General features: G+C 38.5%; 1 protein-coding gene across 3 annotated transcripts; it reads left to right on the top strand.

The window, feature by feature from the left end:
- Nucleotides 1-1,359: 1,359 nt before the first annotated feature.
- EQTN (equatorin) lies at nt 1,360-25,559 on the top strand. Of its 3 annotated transcripts, XM_078436749.2 has the most exons (9): nt 1,360-1,529; nt 4,656-4,805; nt 12,053-12,334; nt 16,782-16,868; nt 18,841-18,927; nt 20,244-20,294; nt 21,623-21,688; nt 24,461-24,614; nt 25,089-25,559. In XM_078436749.2, exons 3-9 carry the CDS (start codon nt 12,067-12,069, stop codon nt 25,366-25,368), a joined length of 993 nt encoding a protein of 330 aa, XP_078292875.2. In that variant the 5' UTR covers nt 1,360-1,529; nt 4,656-4,805; nt 12,053-12,066; the 3' UTR covers nt 25,369-25,559. The 3 variants fall into 3 exon arrangements, with proteins under 3 accessions (XP_078292875.2, XP_078292874.2, XP_078292873.2); XM_078436748.2 differs by lacking the exons at nt 1,360-1,529; nt 4,656-4,805 and adding an exon at nt 11,664-11,828; XM_078436747.2 differs by lacking the exons at nt 1,360-1,529; nt 4,656-4,805 and adding an exon at nt 11,666-11,834.
- Nucleotides 25,560-25,604: the final 45 nt, after the last annotated feature.

Raw genomic sequence — 25,604 nt, 5'->3', positions numbered from 1 at the left:
TCACAAATATTTTTTGCAACATTTATTTTTGCACCTCCTATGTGCTAGGGTCTGGGGATCCAGCAGTAAACGAGATACACAGAGTCTCACAGAGCTTATACTCTAGCAAAGAAAGACTTTCAGGAAGCAAATACACAGGCAAAGGTTTCTTTAGGATTGTGACAAGTTCTCTAAGGATAGGCTCAAGGCACTGTAAGAACAGACTAGGCTCAAGGTACCGTAAGAACAGGAAAACCTGACCTGGTCTTGGGTCTGAAAAGGCTTCCCTGGGGGAAGCACATTTAGGCTTATACCATCAAGTTTGTCTGGAGTTAGCCACGCAGGTAGAAGGGAAAGAGACCTCCAGGCAAAGAGGGCAGCATGAAGAAAGACCCTTGGGCAAGAACAGGCTTGGCACATTTGAGGGGCTGAAAGAGCATCTCCGTAGCTATGGCCCCATGAAGGAGGCAGCATGGAGCACGCATGCAGCTGAATAGGGAAGTAGATCACACAGAAAATAAGCCTGTCTGATTCCAACACCCAGAATAGATGTCCGTCCTCTGAGAAGTAGTTCCTTGTTTCTCTCAACACCCTGGGTCATGTAACGAAAAGATTGTTTTTTTGTATTGCTTGCTATGAAGAATAGCAATTGTATGCCAACCTTGAACATGATCATGGGACATTACAGTTGCATTTTAAGCTGTTTCCTGCTTAACTGGGTCCCTGTTGTTGCTTTTCTCTTCCCAACCCTCACCCCCATATTTTACTTATGCTCTCCAGTTATATCCTATGCCTCTTATACACTTCCTAAAATCCTTTCTGGGATAAGATGGGCCAAAGATCACATAAAATCAGTGTAAATGTTATAATGACTTGTTCAGTCAGCCTTGGTCACTGCCCAGGTTCCCAGTTACATTCGAACACACCCACTTCACATTCCCACTTGGAGGGCACAAATCATTTAACTTCAATCTATATCTAGAGGCCTCTAGTTTTCATTAAAAGACTAGTTAGTATCTTTGGTCTTTTGACTGTGTGAATTCCCCTTTAGAAGATGTGAACATGGATAATCACTCCAAGTTAAATGAGAAGATATGAGCTAGGGGCAAAAGGAATTAGAACAGGATTTGGGATGAAGGTGATCACTGAGAAGAAAGTAAGAGAGGATAGTGTTCAGCAATACAGAATATTTCTGAACCCACTAAATCTCAAGGTGACTACATTGTTACTTCCCTCTTCGTCTTCCTGAAAATACCCATCCTTAAAGCCTTAGGTCAAACACAGTAGGCATCTGTGCCAGGGTGGGGTGGAGGGAGTCACAATGGCCCAGAGCTCAAGCAAGGTGAAGAGGGCATTGGATGGAGTAAGAGGAGTGGAAACCGAATCAGAGTCAGGAGGGAATCCATGGTGGGAGAGGATGTCCTGGCATGGGCTGTTGGAGCCTGGAATTCTTGGAGAAATGTTTGGTTCTAGGGCTAGGGCAGAGAAAATCCAAAATGACTATGGAATAATGAGCATCAAGAACCTGGAAAATGTTCATATGCTTTAAGGTAGAAATTCCACTTTTAGGAATTTCTAAAGGAAATAATCATAAATGCTGAAAAAATTTTAGTCATAACTATGCTTATTACTTCATTGTTTATAATAAGGAAAACTGGAAACAACCCAAATTACAAACAATAGGGCAAATGACCCAAAAAAGTTATGAATATTCACTAAGTTGGATGTCTTCTAGATGTTGAGTTTATGGGAATGAGTTTACTATAATTTATAATGTTAAATTATAAATTCAACATCTAGATCTAGTTTGAGCACAAGCTCTGAGGTCTGGCTCTTCACTGCAGCCTTCTAGAAGCCCTTCTGATATATCTTCTGTATGCCAGCATATATCAGTGCCTTGAGGTAGGGTTGGCCTTCTAGCTGCTTCAAGACCTTGACTCCTGCTCTCAAATACCATCTGTCCTTCAGGGTTTACACCATTTAGCCCTCCATTTACCACCCATCCACCATCATCACCTTTTGTCATCCTCCAAACCTGCCCTAATTCACCCATTGGCACCCATTTCCCACTTCCTCTTGTTCCTCTTGTAGGGAACTTCCTTGGCCACATGGGCAGTGCATGCAACAGCTTGGTCTCTCAGTTTATGTGACATCCCAATGCCAATGCTCTTCCCCTCTAATCTAATTTAGCAATCTGAAACCATGCCCTTGGACCTCATTACCACACTGCCCTGTTCCAGCTTTGAAATGTTAAACTCCCAGACCCCACTGTAAATCTCTTCTTCCACTCTTTTCTTACTAACCTCAATGTTCTGGCCCTTCTGTTCTAATACACCCACTCTGTTTCTCTGGATCATTGGATAGCTGTTAATTAGCAATGTCCTTATGACATAGGTTAACTGGAAGTTTTAAAATAGCAACCTAATTAAACAATTTAAGCATGTCCACATTACATGCAATCTTTCCTTGCATCTTCTATTATGCCATGAATGAAAGATCTAATTTTAAATCCAAGTGTTTAACATCAACAAATACTTTCTTTTATGCAGTGGGTGAGTTTACTATTCAGATTTAAGTATTCAAATTAATGTTTTAAGGAAGGTTTTGGTGGTTATGTTCATGGATGGCAACAACTGATTTGTGCTTTATGGAACTTACTGGTGTTTAATAGAGTCTGTCAAAGATTAGGGGGCACCTGGGTGGCTCAGCCAGTTAAGCATCAGACTGTTGACGTCAGCTCAGGTCATAATCTCATGGTTGATTGTGAGATTAAGCCCCGCATTGCATCGGGCTCTGCGCTGATAGCGTGGAGCCTGCTTGGGATTCTCTTTCTTCCTCCCTACCCCTCCCCTGCTCATGTTCATTCTCTCACTCAAAATAAATAAACATTTTTTTAAAAGATCAGGATGAGTTGACAGTCTCCAAAAATATATGTTGGGTCATTTCTTAATATTTGTGTATCTTCTACTTTATTACCTAGTCTACTTATATTAAGTTTCTGAGTAGGAAACTGATATGTTTTGCCTCTTAAAAAACTGGATATATGAAAATATTACCACCTCTAATCCTTTTAGGCATGAAGAAAAATGATCTGTATAGAAATTTTTGAAGTAAATACATTCAGGAATAAAATTCAACCCAGTAAGTGACTCAAATACCTACTTGGTGCAATATTTAATTTACCCATTTTCCAGATGAGCAAATTCAGGGTCAGAAGGAGCTGACTTGTCCAGGATCACACAGGTAGGAAGGGATGGAGCTAAGACCCAAACATACGTCCTCTTACTCTGGGTTCAGTGCTCTTGTAGGAGAAAACACCAAAATAGGAGAGGAGCTTGTAATCTAGACACAGTCAACAAACATGAAAACATTTAGGAACTAGAACATAATCAGAGGTTATGAATTATATCTAATGACATTCTTGGTATTAGAAATGGTTCCTTTTCAGGGCAACCTTTAAAAGTCAATGTACACTCGCGGGGTTTTGTTTTGTTTTGTTTTGTTTTGTTTTAAGAAAAGGCTGTATTTTGGGTAATAGAGTATTTACATTTGTGGAAAGGTTAACTACAGCCTAAAATGATGATGACATCTAAAGAGGGCATATTCAGTTTTAGTTTTCCTAATATCTTCCCAAGAACCCAAAGGAGTTTATCTAGTATTAATGTGCTAGGGTTGACGTAACAGGGAACACTGAGCAGCTTTAACACCAAAAATGTGTTGACTACAAGTCCTCAAGTCTCGAAGTCCAAGATCAGAGTGCCAGCAGGACTGATTCCTTCTGAGGGCTGGGAGGAAGAATCTGTTCTACGCCTCTCTCCTAGCTTTGGGTGGTTTGCTGACAATCTTCAGCATTCCTTGATTTCTACTGCATCACCTAATCTCTGCCTTCTACTTCACATGGCATTCTCCTTGCATGTGTCTGTGTCCAGCTCTCCCTTTATTATGAGCATTCCAGTCGTATCGCATTAAGAGCCCACACTCCTTCAGTATGACTTCCTCTTAATGGATCACATAGATGGTGACCCCATCTCCAAGCATGGTCACATTCCAAGGTACTAGGGGGTTAGGACTTCAACATATGAATGCGGGGGAGGAGGCGTGTTTCAACCTGTAACACCTACCAATATGTTCTAAAAAGAGTACTGGTCATGGGACAAAGGACAATTGGAATTTGTTTTTTAAATTAGTTTCACCAAACACAATGTTTTTTAAAAAAATCTGCCATAGCTGCACTCTGCCAGTTCCACTACCTGTAGAGAGGGTTTGTCACATCAGAAAATAAACATAACCGTCCTGGGAATGCACAAGGATTTAGAAGAGAGAAAGATAGATGACAAAAACACAATTTTGTTTGTGTCATTAGGAAATGCTTTGTTGACTTGTGGCAGGTAAGTGATTCCTGAACTCATTTCCAAGCACTTGATGTGCCATGCAATGTGTCATACTCTGGGCATACCGTAGTCAGCCTGTTTCTCCAGCTGGTTCCTTCTCTCTGCCACACCAGCTACAACTGGTAATTCCACTGGATGCCATCTCTCCCCCCACCCCAGGAACCTCTGTCACCTGCTGAGTTTCATCACGACTGGGCTCTATCATGCAAAACTGTGTTGGTCTACAGCAACCTGGTGTGTGCCCACTTCAGCTGTGTCTCCTTTTCTATGTTTGCACCTTGTTAGATACCAAAGTAAAGAACTGCAGAGGCCTTCGAGCCCTTTATGCACATCTCTTCTCCCCCTCCCATTGCTCAGAAGAATGGGCCAGAGAGCCTAAAGAAAACAGTGCTGTAAACAGGACCAACTTTGATCTTGACCATCTTTTCTTTCAGGGTAAGTCCTCTCTGCTTCCCTTCATCCACTTAGGCAATTACATTCCTGGTCAGGTGCCCCTCTAGTTTGTCAGGTATGCCCAGTAGAGACAACAGGTTGGAATTAATTTGTGAGCCTTCATTTTGCTGAAAAAACTTTCAAGTCTTTTGAAATTTGTTTAGTTTTTTCCTGATGCTTCTGTAATTTTAATTAGGAATATTCTCTAATGCTGAGAGGCTATTTATCAATAATAATTAAAATTGAGAGAGGAGGAGTTAAGTGATCATTTAATATCACGAAGAACAATACTGTTGATACTGTCCATTTTATTTAGGCTCTATTTCTTATTATATGAGAAAAATATGGATAATATTATTAATTTTATTAATATAAGTATAACATAATTAAGCCCTTTTCTGACTACCTAAATATTAGATTATTTTTTCTTTTTTTTCAATATATGGAATTTATTGTCCAATTGGCTTCCATACAACATCCAGTGCTCATCCCAAAAGGTGCCCTCCTCAATACCCATCACCCACCATCCCCTCCCTCCCACCCCCCATCAACCCTCAGTTTGTTCTCAGTTTTTAACAGTCTCTTATGCTTTGGCTCTCTCCCATTCTAACCTCTTTTTTTTTTCCTTCCCCTCCCCCATGGGTTTCTGTTAAGTTTCTCAGGATCCACATAAGAGTGAAAACATATGGGATCTGTCTTTCTCTGTATGGCTTATTTCACTTAGCATCACACTCTCCAGTTCCATCCACGTTGCTACAAAGGGCCATATTTCGTTCTTTCTCATTGCCACATAGTACTCCATTGTGTATATAAACCACAATTTCTTTATCCATTCATCAGTTGATGGACATTTAGGCTCTTTCCATAATTTGGCTATTGTTGAGAGTGCTGCTATAAACATTGGGGTACAAGTGCCCCTATGCATCAGTACTCCTGTGTCCCTTGGGTAAATTCCTAGCAGTGCTATTGCTGGGTCATAGGGTATGTCTATTTTTAATTTTCTGAGGAACCTCCACACTGCTTTCCAGAGCGGCTGCACCAATTTGCATTCCCACCAACAGTGCAAGAGGGTTCCCGTTTCTCCACATCCTCTCCAGCATCTATAGTCTCCTGATTTCTTCATTTTGGCCACTCTGACCGGCGTGAGGTGATATCTGAGTGTGGGTTTGATTTGTATTTCCCTGATGAGGAGCGACGTTGAGCATCTTTTCATGTGCCTGTTGGCCATCCAGATGTCTTCTTTAGACAAGTGTCTATTCATGTTTTCTGCCCATTTCTTCACTGGGTTATTTGTTTTTCGAGTGTGGAGTTTGGTGAACTCTATAGATTTTGGATACTAGCCCTTTGTCCGATATGTCATTTGCAAATATCTTTTCCCATTCCTTTGGCTGCCTTTTAGTTTTGTTGGTTGTTTCCTTTGCTGTGCAGAAGCTTTTTATCTTCATAAGGTCCCAGTAGTTCATTTTTGCTTTTAATTCCCTTGCCTTTGGGGATGTGTCAAGTAAGAGATTGTTACGACTGAGGTCAGAGAGGTCTTTTCCTGCTTTCTCCTCTAGGGTTTTGATGGTTTCCTGTCTCACAGTCAGGTCCTTTATCCATTTTGAGTTTATTTTTGTGAATGGTGTGAGAAAGTGGTCTAGTTTCAACCTTCTGCATGTTGCTGTCCAGTTCTCCCAGCACCATTTGTTAAAGAGACTGTCTTTTTTCCATTGGATGTTCTTTCCTGCTTTGTCAAAGATTAGTTGGCCATACGTTTGTGGGTCTAGTTCTGGGGTTTCTATTCTATTCCATTGGTGTGTCTGTTTTTGTGCCAATACTATGCTGTCTTGATGATGACAGCTTTGTAGTAGAGGCTAAAGTCTGGGATTGTGATGCCTCCTGCTTTGGTCTTCTTCAAAATTACTTTGGCTATTCTGGGCCTTTTGTGGTTCCATATGAATTTTAGGATTCCTTGTTCTAGTTTCGAGAAGAATGCTGGTGCAATTTTGATTGGGATTGCATTGAACGTGTAGATAGCTTTGGGTACTATTGACATTTTGACAATATTTATTCTTCCAACCCATGAGCACGGAATGTTTTTCCATTTCTTTATATCTTCTTCAATTTCCTTCATAAGCTTTCTATAGTTTTCAGCATACAGATCTTTTACATCTTTGTTTAGATTTATTCCTAAGTATTTTATGCTTCTTGGTGCAATTGTGAATGGGACCAGTTTCTTTATTTGTCTTTCTGTTGCTTCATTATTAGTGTATGAGAATGCAACTGATTTCTGTACATTGATTTTGTATCCTGTGACTTTGCTGAATTCATGTATCAGTTCTAGCAGACTTTTGGTGGAGTCTATCGGGTTTTCCATGTATAATACCATGTCATCTGCAAAAAGTGAAAGCTTAACTTCATCTTTGCCAATTTTGATGCCTTTGATTTCCTTTTGTCGTCTGATTGCTGTTGCTAGAACTTCCAACACTATGTTAAACAACAGTGGTGAAGAGTGGACATCCCTGTCATGTTCCTGATCTCAGGGAAAAAGCTCTCAGTTTTTCCCCATTGAGGATGATGTTAGCTGTGGGCTTTTTATAAATGGCTTTTATGATGTTTAAGTATGTTCCTTCTATCCTGATTTTCTTGAAAGTTTTTATTAAGAAAGATACTGAATTTTGTCAAAGGCCTTTTCTGCATCGATTGACAGGATCATATGGTTCTTATCTTTTCTTTTCTTAATGTGATGTGTCACGTTGATTGATTTGTGAATGTTGAACCAGCCCTGCATCCCAGGAATGAATCCCACTTGATCATGGTGAATAATTCTTTTTATATGCTGTTGAATTTGATTTGCTAGTATCTTATTGAGAATTTTTGCATCCATATTCATCAGGGATATTGGCCTGTAGTTCTCTTTTTTTACTGGGTCTCTGTCTGGTTTAGGAATCAAAGTAATGCTGGCTTCATAGAATGAGTCTGGAAGTTTTCCTTCCCTTTCTATTTCTTGGAATAGCTTGAGAAGGATAGGTATTATCTCTGCTTTAAACGTCTGGTAGAACTCCCCTGGGAAGCCATCTGGTCCTGGTCTCTTATCTGTTGGGAGATTTTTGATGACTGATTCAATTTCTTCGCTGGTTATGGGTCTGTTCAAGCTTTCTATTTCCTCCTGATTGAATTTTGGAAGCGTGTGGGTGTTTAGGAATTTGTCCATTTCTTCTAGGTTGTCCAGTTTGTTGGCATATAATTTTTCATAGTATTCCCTGATAATTGTTTGTATCTCTGAGGGATTGGTTGTAATAATTCCATTTTCATTCATGATTTTATCTATTTGGGTCATCTCTCTTTTCTTTTTGAGAAGCCTGGCTAGAGGTTTATCAATTTTGTTTATTTTTTTCAAAAACCAACTCTTGATTTCATTGATCTGCTCTACAGTTTTTTTAGATTCTATATTGTTTATTTCTGCTCTGATTTTTATTATTTCTCTTCTTCTGCTGGGTTTAGGCTGCCTTTGCTGTTCTGCTTCTATTTCCTTTAGGTGTGCTGTTAGATTTTGTATTTGGGAGTTTTCTTGTTTCTTGAGATAGGCCTGGATTGCAATGTATTTTCCTCTCAGGACTGCCTTTGCTGCATCCCAAAGCATTTGGATTGTTGTATTTTCATTTTCATTTGTTTCCATATATGTTTTAATTTCTTCTCTAATTGCCTGGTTGACCCATTCATTCTTTGGTAGAGTGTTCTTTAACCTCCATGCTTTTGGAGGTTTTCCAGACTTTTTCCTGTGGTTGATTTCAAGCTTCATCGCATTGTGGTCTGAAAGTATGCATGGTATGATTTCAATTCTTGTATACTTATGAAGGGTTGTTTTGTGACCCAGTATGTGATCTATCTTGGAGAATGTTCCATGTGCACTCGAGAAGAAAGTATATTCTGTTGCTTTGGGATGCAGAGTTCTAAATATATCTGTCAAGTCTATCTGATCCAATGTATCATTCAGGGCCTTTGTTTCTTTATTGACCGTGTGTCTAGATGATCTATCCATTTCTGTAAGTGGAGTGTTAAAGTCCCCTGCAATTACCACATTCTTATCAATAAGGTTGCTTATGTTTGTAATTGTTTTATATATTTGGGGGCTCCCATATTTTGCACATAGACATTTATAATTGTTAGCTCTTCCTGATGGATAGACCCTGTGATTATTATATAATGCCCTTCTTCATCTCTTGTTACAGCCTTTAATTTAAAGTCTAGTTTGTCTGATATAAGTATGGCTACTCCAGCTTTCTTTTGGCTTCCAGTAGCATGATAAATAGTTCTCCATCCCCTCACTTTCAATCTGAAGGTTTCCTCAGGTCTAAAATGAGTCTCTTGTAGACAGCAAATAGATGTTTGTTTTTTTTTAATCCATTCTGATACCCTATGTCTTTTGGTTCAAGCATTTAGTCCATTTACATTCAGCGTTATTATTGAAAGATATGGGTTTAGAGTCATTGTGATGTATGTAGGTTTCATGCTTGTAGCAATGTCTCTGGTACGTTGTCTCACAGGATCCCCCTTAGGATCTCTTGTAGGGCTGGTTTAATGGTGATGAATTCCTTCAGTTTTTGTTTGTTTCGGAAGACCTTTATCTCTCCTTCTATTCTAAATGACAGACTTGCTGGATAAAGGATTCTCGGCTGCATATTTTTTTCTGTTCATCACATTGAAGATCTCCTGCCATTCCTTTCTGGCCTGCCAAGTTTCAGTGGAGAGATTGGTCACAAGTCTTATAGGTCTCCCTTTATATGTTAGAGCATGTTTATCTCTAGCTGCTTTCAGAATTTTTTCTTTATCCTTGTATTTTGCCAGTTTCACTATGATATGTCATGCAGAAGATCGATTCAAGTTATGTCTGAAGGGAGTTCTCTGTGCCTCTTGGATTTCAATGCCTTTTTCCTTCCCCAGATCAGGGAAGTTCTCAGCTATGATTTCTTCAAGTACACCTTCAGCACCTTTCCCTCTCTCTTCCTCCTCTGGAATACCAATTATGCGTAGATTATTTCTCTTTAGTGCATCACTTAGTTCTCTAATTTTCCCCCTCATACTCCTGGATTTTTTTATCTCTCTTTTTCTCAGCTTCTTTTTCCATAATTTTATCTTCTAGTTCACCTATTCTCTCCTCTGCCTCTTCAATCCGAGCCGTGGTTGTCTCTATTTTATTTTGCAGGTCATTAATAGCATTTTTTAGCTCCTCCTGGCTATTCCTTAGTCCCTTGATCTCTGTAGCAAGAGATTCTCTGCTGTTCTTTATACTGTTTTCAAGCCCAGCGATTAATTTTATGACTATTATTCTAAATTCACTTTCTGTTATATTGTTTAAATCATTTTTGATCAGTTCATTAGCAGTTGTTATTTCCTGGATGTTTTTTTGAGGGGAATTCTTCCGTTTCATCATTTTGGATAGTCCCTGGAGTAGTGCGGGACTGTGGGGCACTTCCCCTGTGCTGTCTTGAATAACTTGCGTTGGTGGGTGGGACCGCAGTCAGACCTGATATCTGCCCCCAGCCCACCGCTGGGGCCACAGTCTGACTGGTGTGTGCCTTCTCTTCCCCTCTCCTAGGGGTGGGGTTCACTGTGGGGTGGCATGGCCTGTCTGGGCTACTTGCACACTGCCAGGCTTGTGGTGCTGGGGATCTGGCGTATTAGCTGGGGTGGATCGGCAAGGTGCACAGGGGCAGAGGGGCAGGCTCAGCTCACTTATCCTTCAGAGGTCTGCTTCAGGAGGTCCCTGCGGCACCAGGAGGGAGTCAGACCCGCCGCCGGAGGGATGGATCCGCAGAAGCACAGCGTTGGGTGTTTGCGCAGTGCAAGCAAGTTCCCTGGCCGGAACTGGTTCCCTTTGGGATTTTGGCTGGGGGATGGGCGAGGGAGATGGTGCTGGTGAGCGCCTTTGTTCCCCGCCAAGCTGAGCTCTGTCCTCCGGGGCTCAACAACTCTCCCTCCTGTTGTCCTCCAGCCCTCCCATTCTCTGAGCAGAGCTGTTAGCTTATAACCTTCCTGATGTCAAGTCCCGCTTGCTGTCGGAACACACTCTGTCCGGCTCCTCCGCTTTTGCAAGCCAAACTCGGGGGCTCTGCTTGGCCGGCGGGCCGCCCCTCCACCCCGGCTCCCTCCCGCCAGTCCGTGGAGCGCGCACGGCCTCACCGCCCTTCCTGCCCTCTTCCGTGGGCCTCTCGTCTGCGCTTGGCTCCGGAGACTCCATTCTGCTAATCTTATGGCGTTTTTCTGGGTTATTTAGGCAAGTGTAGGTGGAATCTAAGTGATCAGCAGGACGCGGTGAGCCCAGCGTCCTCCTACGCAGCCATCTTCCCCAGGTCCTAGATTATTTTTTCAATCAGTATGTGAGGTAAAGGTGGGTTTCATTGATAAAAATGTTTTAAGCAAAACAAATATTTTATATTTCATGAAGGATACAGGTCTTATTAAAAAAAAGAAAAGATGAGTTTCAAAACACTTTTCCTAAAGAGTTATAGTTAAGATAGTCCATGAACCAGAACTGGCAGGGCATAATGCTTGAATCTTGATATCTCTAATTGGTTTTTAACAGATACTTTGCTGCAGCTATCCAAAAGAACACATAATATTGTAATGCTCTGAAAACCAAAGCATGTTCTCATTTTGTTAGCAACAATATTCATGGTTCTTTAAAATCCAGGGACTAACAATTCACATTATTTCATGAAAATATATTTCTTAATTTTCAAAGAAAGTCTGATAATGGTTTCTTTTTAAAAAACTAGAAACTACCGGAGTACCAAAGATAAAATAGATGTCAGATTGAGTCACAAAGCTTTTGGAAACTCCTACCCGACATTCTGACCTCCACTTGGCAGTGACATCATAATGACCTAGCTAGTTGTCGGATCTTCTGGGCAACAGAAGGGAAACCCTGAGGAGACACAGAAGATAACTGGATAAATCATATTTTCCCAATGAATTTTATATTGTTTATTTTTGTATCTGGGGTTTTTTCCTCACAGCTCCCCAATATGACTTCCCATAATGATGGTGAGAGTAAGTATTTAAAGATTTTACAGAAATAGATAAGATGACCCATTACCCTAGAAAATTGGTATGTGACAGTTTTCTAGAGGTCGATATAAAGTTTATCATTGGAAATATGGCATAATGTACATTCTAAATCTCGGCCTCAAATCCTTTGTGAAAAAATGCAGCTGAAAAGGGGAAAGTAGTAAAAGAACTCAACATATTTCTGATCATGCTTTTTACAGAGTCTGGGGACACGATGTTATCTGAAATGATGCTACCTGAAAAACAAGGTAAACAGGCACTGGAAAATAAGGAACCGCCAGAAAACAAGGAACTGATGGAAAATAAGGAACCGCTGGAAAACAAGGAACCACCAGAAAATAAGGAACCGCCAGAAAATAAGGAACCTCCAGAATATAAACCACCGGAAAATAAGGACCCACCAGAAAATAAGCCACTGGAAAATAAGGTGGATACTCCTGCTAATGAGAAGAGTGGCAATTATTATAAAGATATAAAACAATGTAAGTCTTTAAAGTTAACAGCAATACATATGCAAAATCTAGTTATTCTGGTTTGATTTATTTTAACTTTTTAAAACTCTATCATTTTATTTCCTACATCTTAAATTCCTATTTACCTTCTAAATGTTTCCATGTGTAAAATGAAATTTTTATTTTCTATCACTTTGTTTTCATGAGACGCTATGAAGTTTAACAAGATTCTTTCAATAATGGTCTGTAATTAACAGGGCACGTGGCATTCTGGTGACTTGCAATTGATCTAATTCTATGGTTTTTTGTTAACCAAACTTTCTTTGGAGGTGTGTATCCATTTTCTAGGGCTGCTAAAACAAAGTACCACAGACTGGGTAGCTCAGAGCAACAGAAATTTATTCTCTCACAGTTCTGGAAGCGAGAAATCCAAAACCAAATTTTTGGTCATGCCATACTCTCCCCAAAGCCTCTAGGGAAGGATTGTTCCTTGCCTCTTCCAGCTTCTGGTAGCCCCAGGCATTCCTCAGCTTGTCACGAATTCCCATCTCTGCCTCCATCTTCACATGGCACTCTTGCTCTGTCTCTCTGTCCATTTCCATCTTCTTGTAAGGACACCATATCAGATGAGGATCCCAACCTACTCCAGGGTGACTCCCATCTTTTTTTCCCTGCCCTACCCTACCCTACCCCACCTTACCCTGCCCAGCCCTGTCCAAGGCGGCCAGACTAAGAAGCTGACTTCATCTTGATTAATTTTATCTTCAACAACCCTATTTTGAATTAGGTTTCATTCTGAGGTGCTGGGGGTTCAGACTTTTGGAGGGGGGGCAAAATTCAATTCATGTCAAGATGACTTTAAGATGTTTGGAAGGTCCATCAAACTTCAGTTTATTCATCATTACTCATACGGGCTTTCTTTCCATCTCCTTGTAAGGTCCACCATTCTAAAAAGTGAAAAGTTCGTAAGAAACACTTGTTAAGAATAAAAACAGGGGTGCCTGGGTGGCTCAGTCGATTAACCGTCCAACTTTTGCTCTCGGCTCAGATCATGATCTTGAGCTTTGTAGGTTCGAGCCCCATGTGGGGCTCTGTGCTAACAGCATGGAGCCTGCTTGGGATTTTCTCTCTCTCTCTGTCCCTCCCCTGCTCCCTCTCAAAATAAATAAACTTTTTAAAAATGAAAAATAAAAAAATTAAGATTAAATCTAATTATCTTGGGATTCTTATTAACATTAATCAAATTAAAAATAGAAATACAATCAAGATATAGACATATATATACATGTACAAATATATACACTCAAGTACTTTGATAACAATAATGCGTAAGTTGTATTTCTATTTTCTCTTTGATGAATCAATATCTGTCTTTTGTAGGTGCAAAAAACACCTGATGCTCAGAGAGGTCAATTGCCAGGTTTCATAGCTACCAAAAGCAGAGTCAGGAGGAGTGGGATCTAATCTGTCCAGCATCAGACCGCCACTATGGTGTGCACATGGTTCAACCATTCCCCTTTCAGGATGTACCTCTGGAATTAACCAGAGGGTATAAATCAAGAGCTTGATGATAACTTTGATTAAAGAAAAAAATCATTCTTACACACACAAATACATACAAAACATAAATGAAATCTTACCAAAAATGTGTCAAGATTTACTTTTCTCATTTAACACCTCGAGCTCATTTCACATCTATCCACTAGGTGGATACCTAGTACTCCAGAAAATGATGTCCCATAATTGAGCCACTATCTTTTTTAAAGAATTAGATTATGTGCAGTTTTTCCCTTGGACATTCTTCTCATATATGCTTAAGTGTATCTCCCTTTAGATAGATACCAAGTACTGGACATTGCTGAATAAAAAAATGAATCTTTAAAAATATTGATAGATACCACCAAATTGCCCTCCAAAAAGCATCTACCAACTTATTTATTTGTTAATGTTTTATTTTTATTTTTCACAGAGAGAGAGAAAGAGAGAGAGTGAACAGGGGAGGAGCAGATAGATAGGGAGACACAGAATCCAAAGCAGGCTCCAGGCTCTGAGCTGTCAGCAGAGAGCCCGAGGCGGGGCTCGAACTCACAAACCGTGAGATCATGACATGAGCTGAAGTCGGACGCTTAACCGACTGAGCCACCCAGACACTGCCAAAAAGCATCTACCAATTTATAGCCTCCAAGAATGCTCCACAATCTTACCTACAATGAAAATTGTTAACCATATTTTGTGAATATAAATGAGAATTTTCCATGACTATTTTCATTTGCATTCTGATTACTTATGAAGTTGAGCATTTTTCTCCGTATTTTTGGGATATTTTTATTCCTACTTCTATGATTTGCCTATTCATATCCATGGCCCATTTTTCTATCAGGTTGTATTTTGATGTATTTGTAGGGGCTCTTTTATGTTTAGCAAATTGTTTTTGCTATAGTAATAGTTAACAGGTATTTTCCCCCCAGGCTATTGCTTATCTTTAAAACGTGTTTAGGTATCTTAATCACAGAGAAAAATTTTAATTTTATGAAATCAATGTTGATTATTTTTTTAAAAAATTTGTATTTTGGTTAGATAGGTCTTATTCAATCCAAGATAAATTATTTTCCTATTTTTTCAAATGATTTCATATTTTTTGTCTTTAACTTTTAGTTCTTAAATCAGTTATCTTTGTATATGGCATAAAATAGGCATGAAACTTTGTGTTTTTCAAGGAGGATTGCCAAATATTGAACACCAATTCCCTACTTATGTGAAACCCATTTAATATATACTCTCATTTGAACTTGGGTCAGTTGCTACCTTTTTTATTGTTTCTTTGATCTGTCTTTCCCTGTAAAAATACCACTGTGTCTTAGTTTCTATACTTTCATAACTTACAACATACGTGTTGGGCTTTTGCTTCCTTTTGCTACATTTTTCCGTAGATCTAGCTCAGAAATTCCTCAAAAATCATGATACATTAATGGGACTGTGTGTGTGTGTGCATGTGTGTGTATGTGTAAGCATGAGTGTAAGCCTGAGTGGTATGACGAATGAATAGATGTGTATGTACTAAACACACATATGTATTCACGTACATATAAGATTTTCTGTCATTTCATGAGATTTTGGAAAAAAGAGACATGTATATATATTCATATGTCAATGATTCAGTCAGCCATCTTGATCCAATCTACTCTTACTCTGGGTGGATATATCCATTGGTTTTGAATTATAACCAACCCCACTGACAACTTTTAAGAGCAAGATTCTTTATGTACATATGTAAATGTGAACATGTATGGGAGACTGTGATTGTTATTGTTATTGAAATATATACTGTTTAAGCTGTTCTATAATCTAACAGAAGGTTCAGGGGCAAACTAATGCTTCTTACTTGGCTTTTGATTATATCAATACAGTGATAATAATATACACCTATAAATCTACTTTAGCACTTGTTATAATTTCCTCAATAATTTCTCCTTGGAATGTTATTTAATATCAGGATACCAATTTGGCTTTTTCCCCCATGAATTTTATTTTTAAACCTTGCCTCATTTCCTCACTTTGTAGATGAAGACTATCTCAAATACTTTATCATTCTTTTCTTGGAATTAGTACCTTTGTTTTAAGAAAAAAAAATCAGATGAGGAAAAATTTTTATTTTATTTTATTTATTTATTTATTTATTTATTTTTTTACAACACCCAGTGCTCATCCCAAAAGGTGCCCTCCTCAATACCCATCACCCACCCTGCCCTCCCTCCCACCCCCCATCAACCCTCAGTTTGTTCTCAGTTTTTAACAGTCTCTTATGCTTTGGCTCTCTCCCACTCTAACCTCTTTTTTTTTTTTTTTCCTTCCCCTCCCCCATGGGTTTCTGTTACGTTTCTCAGGATCCACATAAGAGTGAAAACATATGGGATCTGTCTTTCTCTGTATGGCTTATTTCACTTAGCATCACACTCTCCAGTTCCATCCACGTTGCTACAAAAGGCCATATTTCATTCTTTCTCATTGCCACGTAGTATTCCATTGTGTATATAAACCACAATTTCTTTATCCATTCATCAGTTGATGGACATTTAGGCTCTTTCCATAATTTGGCTATTGTTGAGAGTGCTGCTATAAACATTGGGGTACAAGTGCCCCTATGCATCAGTACTCCTGTATCCCTTGGATAAATTCCTAGCGGTGCTATTGCTGGGTCATAGGGTATGTCTATTTTTAATTTTCTGAGGAACCTCCACACTGCTTTCCAGAGCGGCTGCACCAATTTGCATTCCCACCAGCAGTGCAAGAGTGTTCCCGTTTCTCCACATCCTCTCCAGCATCTATAGTCTCCTGATTTCTTCATTTTGGCCACTCTGACCGGCGTGAGGTGATATCTGAGTGTGGTTTTGATTTGTATTTCCCAGATGAGGAAAAATTTAAAGGAACAAGAAGTAACTTAGCTAGTTGCTGAAAATATTTGATCTTGTGTTTTTAGATGTGTTCACAACGCAAAATGTAAATGGCAGCCAGTCTGAAATATCTGTGAGAGCAACAACCGATTTGCAATTTGCTCTAAGAAACTGTAAGTACTGAAAGTAGTGAAAACCACCACTGCAAATAGGAAGAGCCCTTAAAGCAAGATTTCAAAATAGCTCTAGAGAGTATCAAGTAGGAAAAAGGTCTTAGTGGAGCTAGTGTCAGAGAATCCTACCTCCAAAATAAGGAGACTCCACACCCCTTGCACTAATAAAGTTAGAAGTCAAGGAGGTTCTTGCATTTCTTAGCCTCATGTTTTTGGTTTTCATGGAAAGATAAATGACTAAATGTATAGCTCTATAAAACTGTATGTCTTTCTTAAGCCCACATTTTTACTCCTTTCTGCTTATACTGTATGTCTTTCTTAAGCCCACATTTTTACTCCTTTCTGCTTATACCTCCAACTTCAAATGTTCTTATTTCTTTTTTGTGTCTTTCCACCAAGCATAATGAATTTGCTAAATAAAGCTGTTGCCAGCATGTGAGTTTGGAGGCCATTAACAGTCTCCAAAGTACATATACATATCTATATGTATATGTTTAAAGATATACATATCTTTCACCATGAAGTGTTGGCAGCTCAAATCTATAAAACCCCCAAGCATAAAACAGAAGACAAGGAAAAGAGGATAAAATTAAATAGAGAAGAGAGAATGTGTCTGGCTCTGGAAACTTTAATATTGGGAAAAGCCAGACTCAGTAATACCTAATTGTTAATAAAAGCTATTTGATAATAATGGAATATTTTGAACAATTCCAAACCTTGGGAAATAAATTAGGGACATTTCAAGGGCATGTGTTAATTAAACAAATCACTCACGGGAATTTTGTTTGTGTACACCAAACATCACCTTAAGTTGTTTGGGACAAGAGACAGAGAGGCAGGTCTTACACCAAGTAGCTCAAATTCCTTAAGAGATGGATTTTTGAGGACCATAGGACCCATGAAAGAAATTGCAAAACCTAATTGCTATTCCCACAATTCAAGTCTCCAGAGTATTGTCAAAGAAAGTTGGATAGGGATAAGAAATTGTTGCCATTTAAAATGGGGATCTGACAGAAGGAGATATGCTAACATGGTAGGGACATTCTAGAGGAGCAAGCCCCTCAAGGAGTTGGAACTCTGCAGAAAATTTTTGACTAACAATTGGAACTAGAACCATGAGGGCAAGGGGGCAATCCACACGATTTTTTGACAAAATAGAGTATGAGGGTTCTATAGCAGACCTCGAGGATTACTTACCAATTTTGTTGGAGTCCTGCCTGAATCATGTCAAGTCTGGAAACAGATTCTCTTTTCCATAGCTTTCTTGCCAACAAGGTACCTGTCATGGTGCTGTTGGTAGCCTCAGTCCGAATTAACTCTGCCTCTATGTAGAACTTCTTCTATAGCGAGATTGCCTGTACTTCGTGTGGAACTTCATTAGCGCCTGCATTAAACAAAATTGACTGAAATGGCCACCATGGGGGGTAGAGAGGGGTGGAAAACGTCTCGGGTCACAATTGTTGCCAAATACACTCTTAGTGACATTCCTCCAGAAGAGGGGCACATTATAGACTGAAATATATAGTAAATCAGGCCTGAAAACCCTTGAATTTGTTTTGAATAGTAAAGGAAACGTTTCCCATTTACAAGGATACTGATGTACCTTCCTCTTCCACGTCCTGACACTGACCAGCAATCAAGCTGTTCTGGGCTGATAGTATCACTTCAAGTTCTGCTCAGAATACCATCTGGTATTTCCCTCTTTTACCTCTAAAAGAAGCTTCTGGCCCCACAGTACCAGCTTTTCCTCTTTCCCACAAATTATAGGCGTATTAATCCCCTCTCGGGCAACCCATTTTCCCAAAACTTTATTCTTCAATGCCTTCGTCTTTCCCCTCATTTAGGATATCTCAGGAAAATGTCAACATCTTTCTTTTTCTTCTATGTTCCATTTTTTAGCTTAAAAAAAATGCCTAATCACAGACGTTGCCAATATTTGTATGTGCTGATAATTTATTATCCCTTTTCCTAGATAAACTCAATGAAACAACTACGTCATTTCCTGGGAAAGCCACCAGTGAAGAACATGCTACTGAACCCCCTCAAAAACAATATCGAAGTATTAAAGTTTCTACACATTAGTCATACCTGGAGCATATCATTATATGATTTAATTTAAGTCTCATTACTCTGGGTGTCTCATAAAGTAATAGCATGCTATAAAGAATTTACACAGCTGCAATTTAAAGTCACTTGAAAATCTTTGAAACCATAGAAGTCTGAGTCCATTTTTAGATTTACCTGATGAAGGGAGAGGATGTGAGCTCTTTTTAAAATAAAATCTATTTTAACAAAATGTATTACACTTATATTTATATTCAACATAAATATATTTAATACATTTTAATATTATTTTAAAAATAATAATGTACAAGTGTGTATCTGCTTGAGGAATAAATTTATTTCTAATTAGAGTCAATTATTAGTGTTTCTCAAAATTATTGGTGGGGGGTGGGGGGCGGCTGGTAGTGAGAGGTTTCAAAATCAAAATCATCATTTATCTCTCCTGCTGATAATATTGTTCCTTATGAAATATTTGTGAAAACATAACCCCCAGATGGCTCTCCTCTAAGGTCTTGAACGAGTGGTCTAATTGAAGACAATGGACCTGTCATTACATGAAACCCTATTTTCTCCAGTTCATGCAATCCAAGTATGTTTCTCACGTGACTGTTGTGAATTAGTTTGCATCTCTAACACTACTAAAACAAACAACTTAGTCATCTTTTTTATCTATTTAGAACTAGAAAATCATCCTAGTGATATCCTTTCTTAAATATCTTTAGTAATTTACTACTAGGTTTGGGATCATGTTCTAATTACTAAACCAGGCGTTTAAATCTGGAACAATCTGACCCCTGGGAAAGGTTCAAGTTTCTTCTGTGGTCCCATTTCCCACCCACATTCTTCACTTCAGACTACCTGAGGCTCTTAGAACTTACCAGATCTGCTCATGACTCTGACTTTGTTCACAGTGAAATAACCTCACTCTTCCCTTGTTTGCCTAGCAAACAATTTCTAGTCCTCTAAGACTACATTGGAGCATCATCTCCCTTTCGAAGAGTTTCCGGCCTTTGCAGCTGGTCTCTATGTGCACACCACTTGTGTGTTTCTATTGAAGCCCCCGTTATCCTGCAACATAATGAATAGTGATTTTTGTCTGTCTCCCAAACAGAGGGTGTGTTCCTTCAGCATAAGGTCCATGTCTTGTCACTTTTGTAACTTTAGTGCTGACCACAGGGTCTGGAACATGGTAGGAGCTCAAAGTATAACTGTTACATGACCAACAGAAAAGTGAATAAATGTTCTATCCTAAATTTACTAAAGCGAACTCACCTTACCTAGTTATCCTGTTCTATTTTGTTTTTTAAACAGGACGAACCAACCGTCCAAATGAGCCTGCATTTTGGACAATGTTAGCTAAAGGTAAACTGACAGTCGTTAGGTAGCTGAGAAAATGTTTTGGTTTTCTAAAGACTTATGCAAGAAAGCCAAGACCAGTGTAATTTTGTTCTAATGAGTCAGTTCTAATATTAAGGATTAATATTAGATTAATTAAGAATTAATAAGTCAACATTTTGCTGCCATTATCATACATAATAGCAAATGCAAATCAAAACCACAAAGTTGACCGTGTCCTGCATTTTCTGATTCCCTCTCCTAAATGTTTATTCTCCTATAAATATTGCAGCCTTGTCATTCAATTTATTTATGATTAAAAATTTTAAGTAAGGCTCTTGCTCAATATAGTCCCTCTCTGTGTTTGAAGCAATTTGCCCATAAGCACATGGAAATGTGTGAATAAATGCAAAATATATATCAAAATATATGCAAGCATCTGTCAAAATGCATATGTAATATGTATTGCGTATGTCAAAAGCATATAGGCATACGTGAATAAATGTAATGTGCATTGATATATATGCATGTATAAATGTATATATCATATGTAGATGCACACATGAGTAAATGTAATTCATGTGGCATACACATATATGCACATTGTAGACATGAAATATATACATACCCAGTTGATCCTCATTATTTGCAGATTTTGTATTTGTGAATTTACCTACATCTAAAGAGTATTTGTAACCCCCCAAATTACTTTCGTGGTCGCTTGTGGACATGCCCAGAGCAGCAAAAATTTTAATTGCCTGACACTCAATGTTCCCAACTGAGGTAAAACAAGGAAGGCAACGCTCTGCCTTCCTTTTTTTAGCTTTTACACTGGCAAAAGTGGTTACCACTTTACACTGGTAAAAGTTGGTGGTTTACTTAGTGCTGCGTGTTTTGCATGTTTGTGCATTTTGTTGGTGGTTTTGCTAATTAAAATGGCCCCTAAGTGTAGTATTAAGATACTGGTTAGTATTCCTAAGCACAAGAAGGCTGTGATATACCTTATGGAGAAAATATGTGTCAGATAACAGGCATATTTATGATTCTGTTAATCATGAATTCACTGTTAATGAATCAACAATATATATTAAATAAAATATCATTAAACAGAAACACAGAGAAAACAAAGTTATGTATTGGTTGGTTGATGAAAATGTGACCAGAGGTTCACAGCAACCTAACCTTGTATTTCCCCTAGGGGCAGCAACTTGGTATTCACTAATTCAGTGTTCACATGACTTTATGGAACATAAGTGTCATGAATAATGAGAATAAATTCTATATATTAAACGCACGCACAGTAATTTTAGGAAGTTAATTTTGTTTACCTTAACACCAATTTATTGTTTTAACAGCTTTAAATGCAACACCAACAGCTGAGGAGCTTGAGGAAAAAGATCAATTATTTCACCCAATTCCACGTAAGCACAAAACACTTCAATTAAATGGATGCATCAATGCCAGCACACATTTTAGTGTGTGACTTCACTGTGTGGCAATAGTGTTTTCCCCAGTAATGTGAAGTGTATGTGAAAGGGTAGCACGGTGGCTAACACTATATCAGAGAGGACAGTTGCTGTTTTAGAGAAGCAACTGTCCCTAAGCATTATTCTCCAGGTACCATGTTGGAGAGGGCTATTTTTATTTTCCCGTTTTATAACTTCTATTCCTAAAACAGATAAACCAAATGGGGGAGTAGGCAAGTGAATCATATATAGAACACAGTTTTTTTTTAATTGATAGACTCTAATTTCAGAGCAGTTTGGGGCTTACAGAAAAAAAATGAGCAGAAAGTACAGATTTCTCCTATATTTCCTCTACTCAGTTTTTCCTATCATTATCAACTTGCATTGGTTTAGTACGTTTTATAATTTACAAGCCAATGTTGATACATTATTATTAGCTGAAGTCCATAGTTTACATTAGGGTCCACACTCTGTGTTGTACAGTTCTGTGGGTTTTGACAGATGTATGATGTCATGTGTCTACCATTACAATCATACAGAGTAGTTTCACTGCCCTAAAAATCCCCTGTGGTGCACCAATCCATCCCCTCTGTCACTAATCCCCGGCTACCAACTGCTCTTTTCACCATCTCCATATTTTTGCCTTTTCCAGAATGTTCTATAGTTGGAAACTATAGTATATTGACTTTCACAAGGCTTTTTGCACTTGCTAATATGCATTTAAAATTCCTCCATGTATTTTTGTGGCTTGATGGTTCATTTCTTTTTATCACTAGATAACATTTCATTGTCCACACAATTGGACAATGTACAATAAATTGTACCAATATATTTATCCTTTCACCCACTAAAGGACATCTTGATTACTTCCAATTTTTGGCAATAATGAATAAAGCTGCTATAAACATTCATATGTAGGTCTTTGTGTGGACATAAGTTTTCAGCTCATTTGGGTCAATACCAACAACCGTGATTGCTGGATTGTATGGTAAAACTGTTTAGCTTTGTAGGAAATTACCAAACTGAATTCCAAAGTAGCTATACTGTTTTGTATTCCCACCAGCAAGAAATGAGAAAATTCCTGCTGCTGAATGCAGTCTTGTAGTTTTCATTAATGGATTAGTCATATTTATATGAGTAAAAGAACTGATTTCAATAGAAAATGTCACAATAAGGCAATACATTAATTTACCCCCAAAACCTCTGTCCTACAAATAAACTACTGGGAAAAAATTGCACCTGGTAATACATCTAAGTCCTGACAACTCTCTTCTGTATTGGATTATTTGTAATAAATACAGCCGTTCGCCTTGCAGTGTTTAAAGAAAATGAAGAGACTTCTTTGTTTAGAAAAATTGTATATAGAAATGACAAAGGCTGCATTACCTTAGAAATACTTTGTCTTTCCAAGTAATTAGATTGGGCATGACTTATTTTCTGTCATGTATTGAGTACATATTACATGCCAGGTGCTTTACATACATTATTATGTCGGTTTTCACAGCAACTCCATGAAGTTGGTATTATCGCCATTTCACAGACGAGAGAACTGAGGCTGAGAGAGAAAACCTGTCCATACTTGTAATTAGCTTTGTCATAATGTCCAGTGGTTGAGAATTCCAAACCCTTCTCTAGTTTTGACCATCACCTCAAAAAACAAAATGTACTACAAGTACACCTCTTTATAAAAAACCTTTTAAGGAGTAGCAAAGCAATTCAGGAGCACAGCCCATTTCAACATCATTTGTTTGATTATTCCCGAAGTAATCTGCCTTGAAGTCAAGATAATCAATGATAGTTGTACATTTCACTCTACTTGGTCTAAGATCGTACTCTGACAGTTAACAGAATGAGAGAATACAGACATGGGAGCTTGTCACTGCTTATCCAAAACATCATTACCTAACAAATAATGAAAACCTTTGTAAGTTTTGGGTGGGAGAAAGCTGGGGGAAGAAAGCTGGGAGAAGAGAGAAATAACAACATGGTCATTTAAAGTCGCATTAAATAAATGGCTATTAAGTGAGGCATAAATTCAGGAAAATATAAAATTTGGCAGTAAAGTTATATTTTCATCAATAGATTTGGTATCTTTGATAGCTCTGGGTCTGGACATGATTTTTATCACATAACTTATTTTAGAAAGCAGTAAGTTTTCATTTCTTTTTTTAACATCATATACATTAGGTTTGATCTCAGTAATAAAATGGCAAATTCATTTCTTAAACCTCAGTACACCATCCTTTTGGCATTAGAGAAAAATCAGTGCAGTTCCCAACAGTAAAATTCTATCTTTCTCTGCTGAAGGACTAACCCCTGTTGTGTGAGTCCATCATATTTTCAATAGTCATCTTTCCAGTGGTTTTTATTAGGGAGGAAGATTCCTATATACACACTTTAGCACCTGGTAATGTGGGTTTGAAACCAGATTTTGCCACTTAATAGCTAGGTGCCACGGGCAAATTCATAAACTTCTGTGATCCTGTAAAATGGAGCTAAGAACAGCTCTTCCAGGACTGTAGTGAAGGTTTAAAAAAAAGTGAAGGGCACTTAGCCATAGGATGGAGCCTACAGTCTTCTCTGCATGGTATATGAGTAGTGGGCGTGAGTAGTGACTACTCTGGATGGCAAACGCTTTTCTGCAGTTGCTCTGCTATCCTTACTTCTCCAGGAAACATGCTGGACTCGGTTACTCTTTCCCATTGCCTTTTCTTTCTTTCTTCTCAGAATCTGATTTGAATGCCATAAATGAAGATAACATGACACAGCTACAGGAAATCAAGTTAAAATTAATGCTGGGCATCTCGCTGATGACCCTCCTCCTTTTTGTCATCATCTTGGCCATCAGCAGTGCCTTGCTGTACAAGGTGAAGACAATGAGGTAAGTCTGCAGACCTCTGGAGTCTTTGTAACAGGTGTGATATGAAGCTCACACCCTCCTTTCTTTAGTAGGCTGTTAGGAAATGCAGCTCCCAAATTTATCTGTAAGATACGAGGTTAGGCTCCATTTCCCCTATTCAGAAAGGAGCATGGGGCTGTCTCTCAGGGAGAATTTTTCCCCAGTATTTTAGTCATCTAGAGATAAAAATAACACTAGTCAATCGAAAAGGATATAGAGAATTTAGATATGCATTCTTTCTTCTAGCTTGGGAACAAAAGAACTATGACCTCTGTTCTCAACAGCACATCTGCTTAGGGTCTAACATTTTTTACTTATTTATATGGCATTATACCAAGTAATTGGACAAAATTCCAATCCCATATTGTTTCAATTTTTGTGATGCCTTTCTGAATTGAGTTGAGCTGCAAATGTATGTAATTAGGAACAATTCTTGATACCTGTTTTCTTTTTCAGTTATAAAAATCCAGTTCTAACCGAATACTCCGTCAACCCAGAGCTGGCAACTCTGTCTTACTTCCACCCGTCAGAAGGTGTATCAGACACATCTTTTTCTAAGAGTGCTGACAGCAGCACATTTTGGGGTACTACATCTTCAGAATTGAAAAAAGAAGACACATGGTTAAAATCTAGAACAACGGACATGATTTCCACAGCCTCAGATGATACAGGCATGAATGATGAGTCAGATTTAATTCAGAGTGAGGAACCAAGTGAAGAAACTCCCACAGATTGAATAGACATTAAGTTCGAGTCTGAAAGCAATTTCTTTGGGACTCTCATTAAGGTCATGACTTGGAAACTCTGCTGAGGAATTTAAGTTTTCTGATGTCTGAAAAGGAGGACATATTCAATAAAATTATCTCAGCCATGAAAGTTTTATAATGGAAAAAATACAAGAAAATAAATTAAGGTGTGGAAAACTCATCCGGTAAAAATAATTCTGGACAGTGACTTATGAAAAGTATTCCC

Source organism: Panthera onca, chromosome D4, assembly GCF_046562875.1.
Source record: "Panthera onca isolate mPanOnc1 chromosome D4, mPanOnc1 haplotype 2, whole genome shotgun sequence".
Lineage (NCBI taxonomy): Eukaryota > Metazoa > Chordata > Mammalia > Carnivora > Felidae > Panthera > Panthera onca.
Note: the sequence above shows the minus strand (reverse complement) of the source record. Positions and strands in the feature narration are given on the sequence as shown.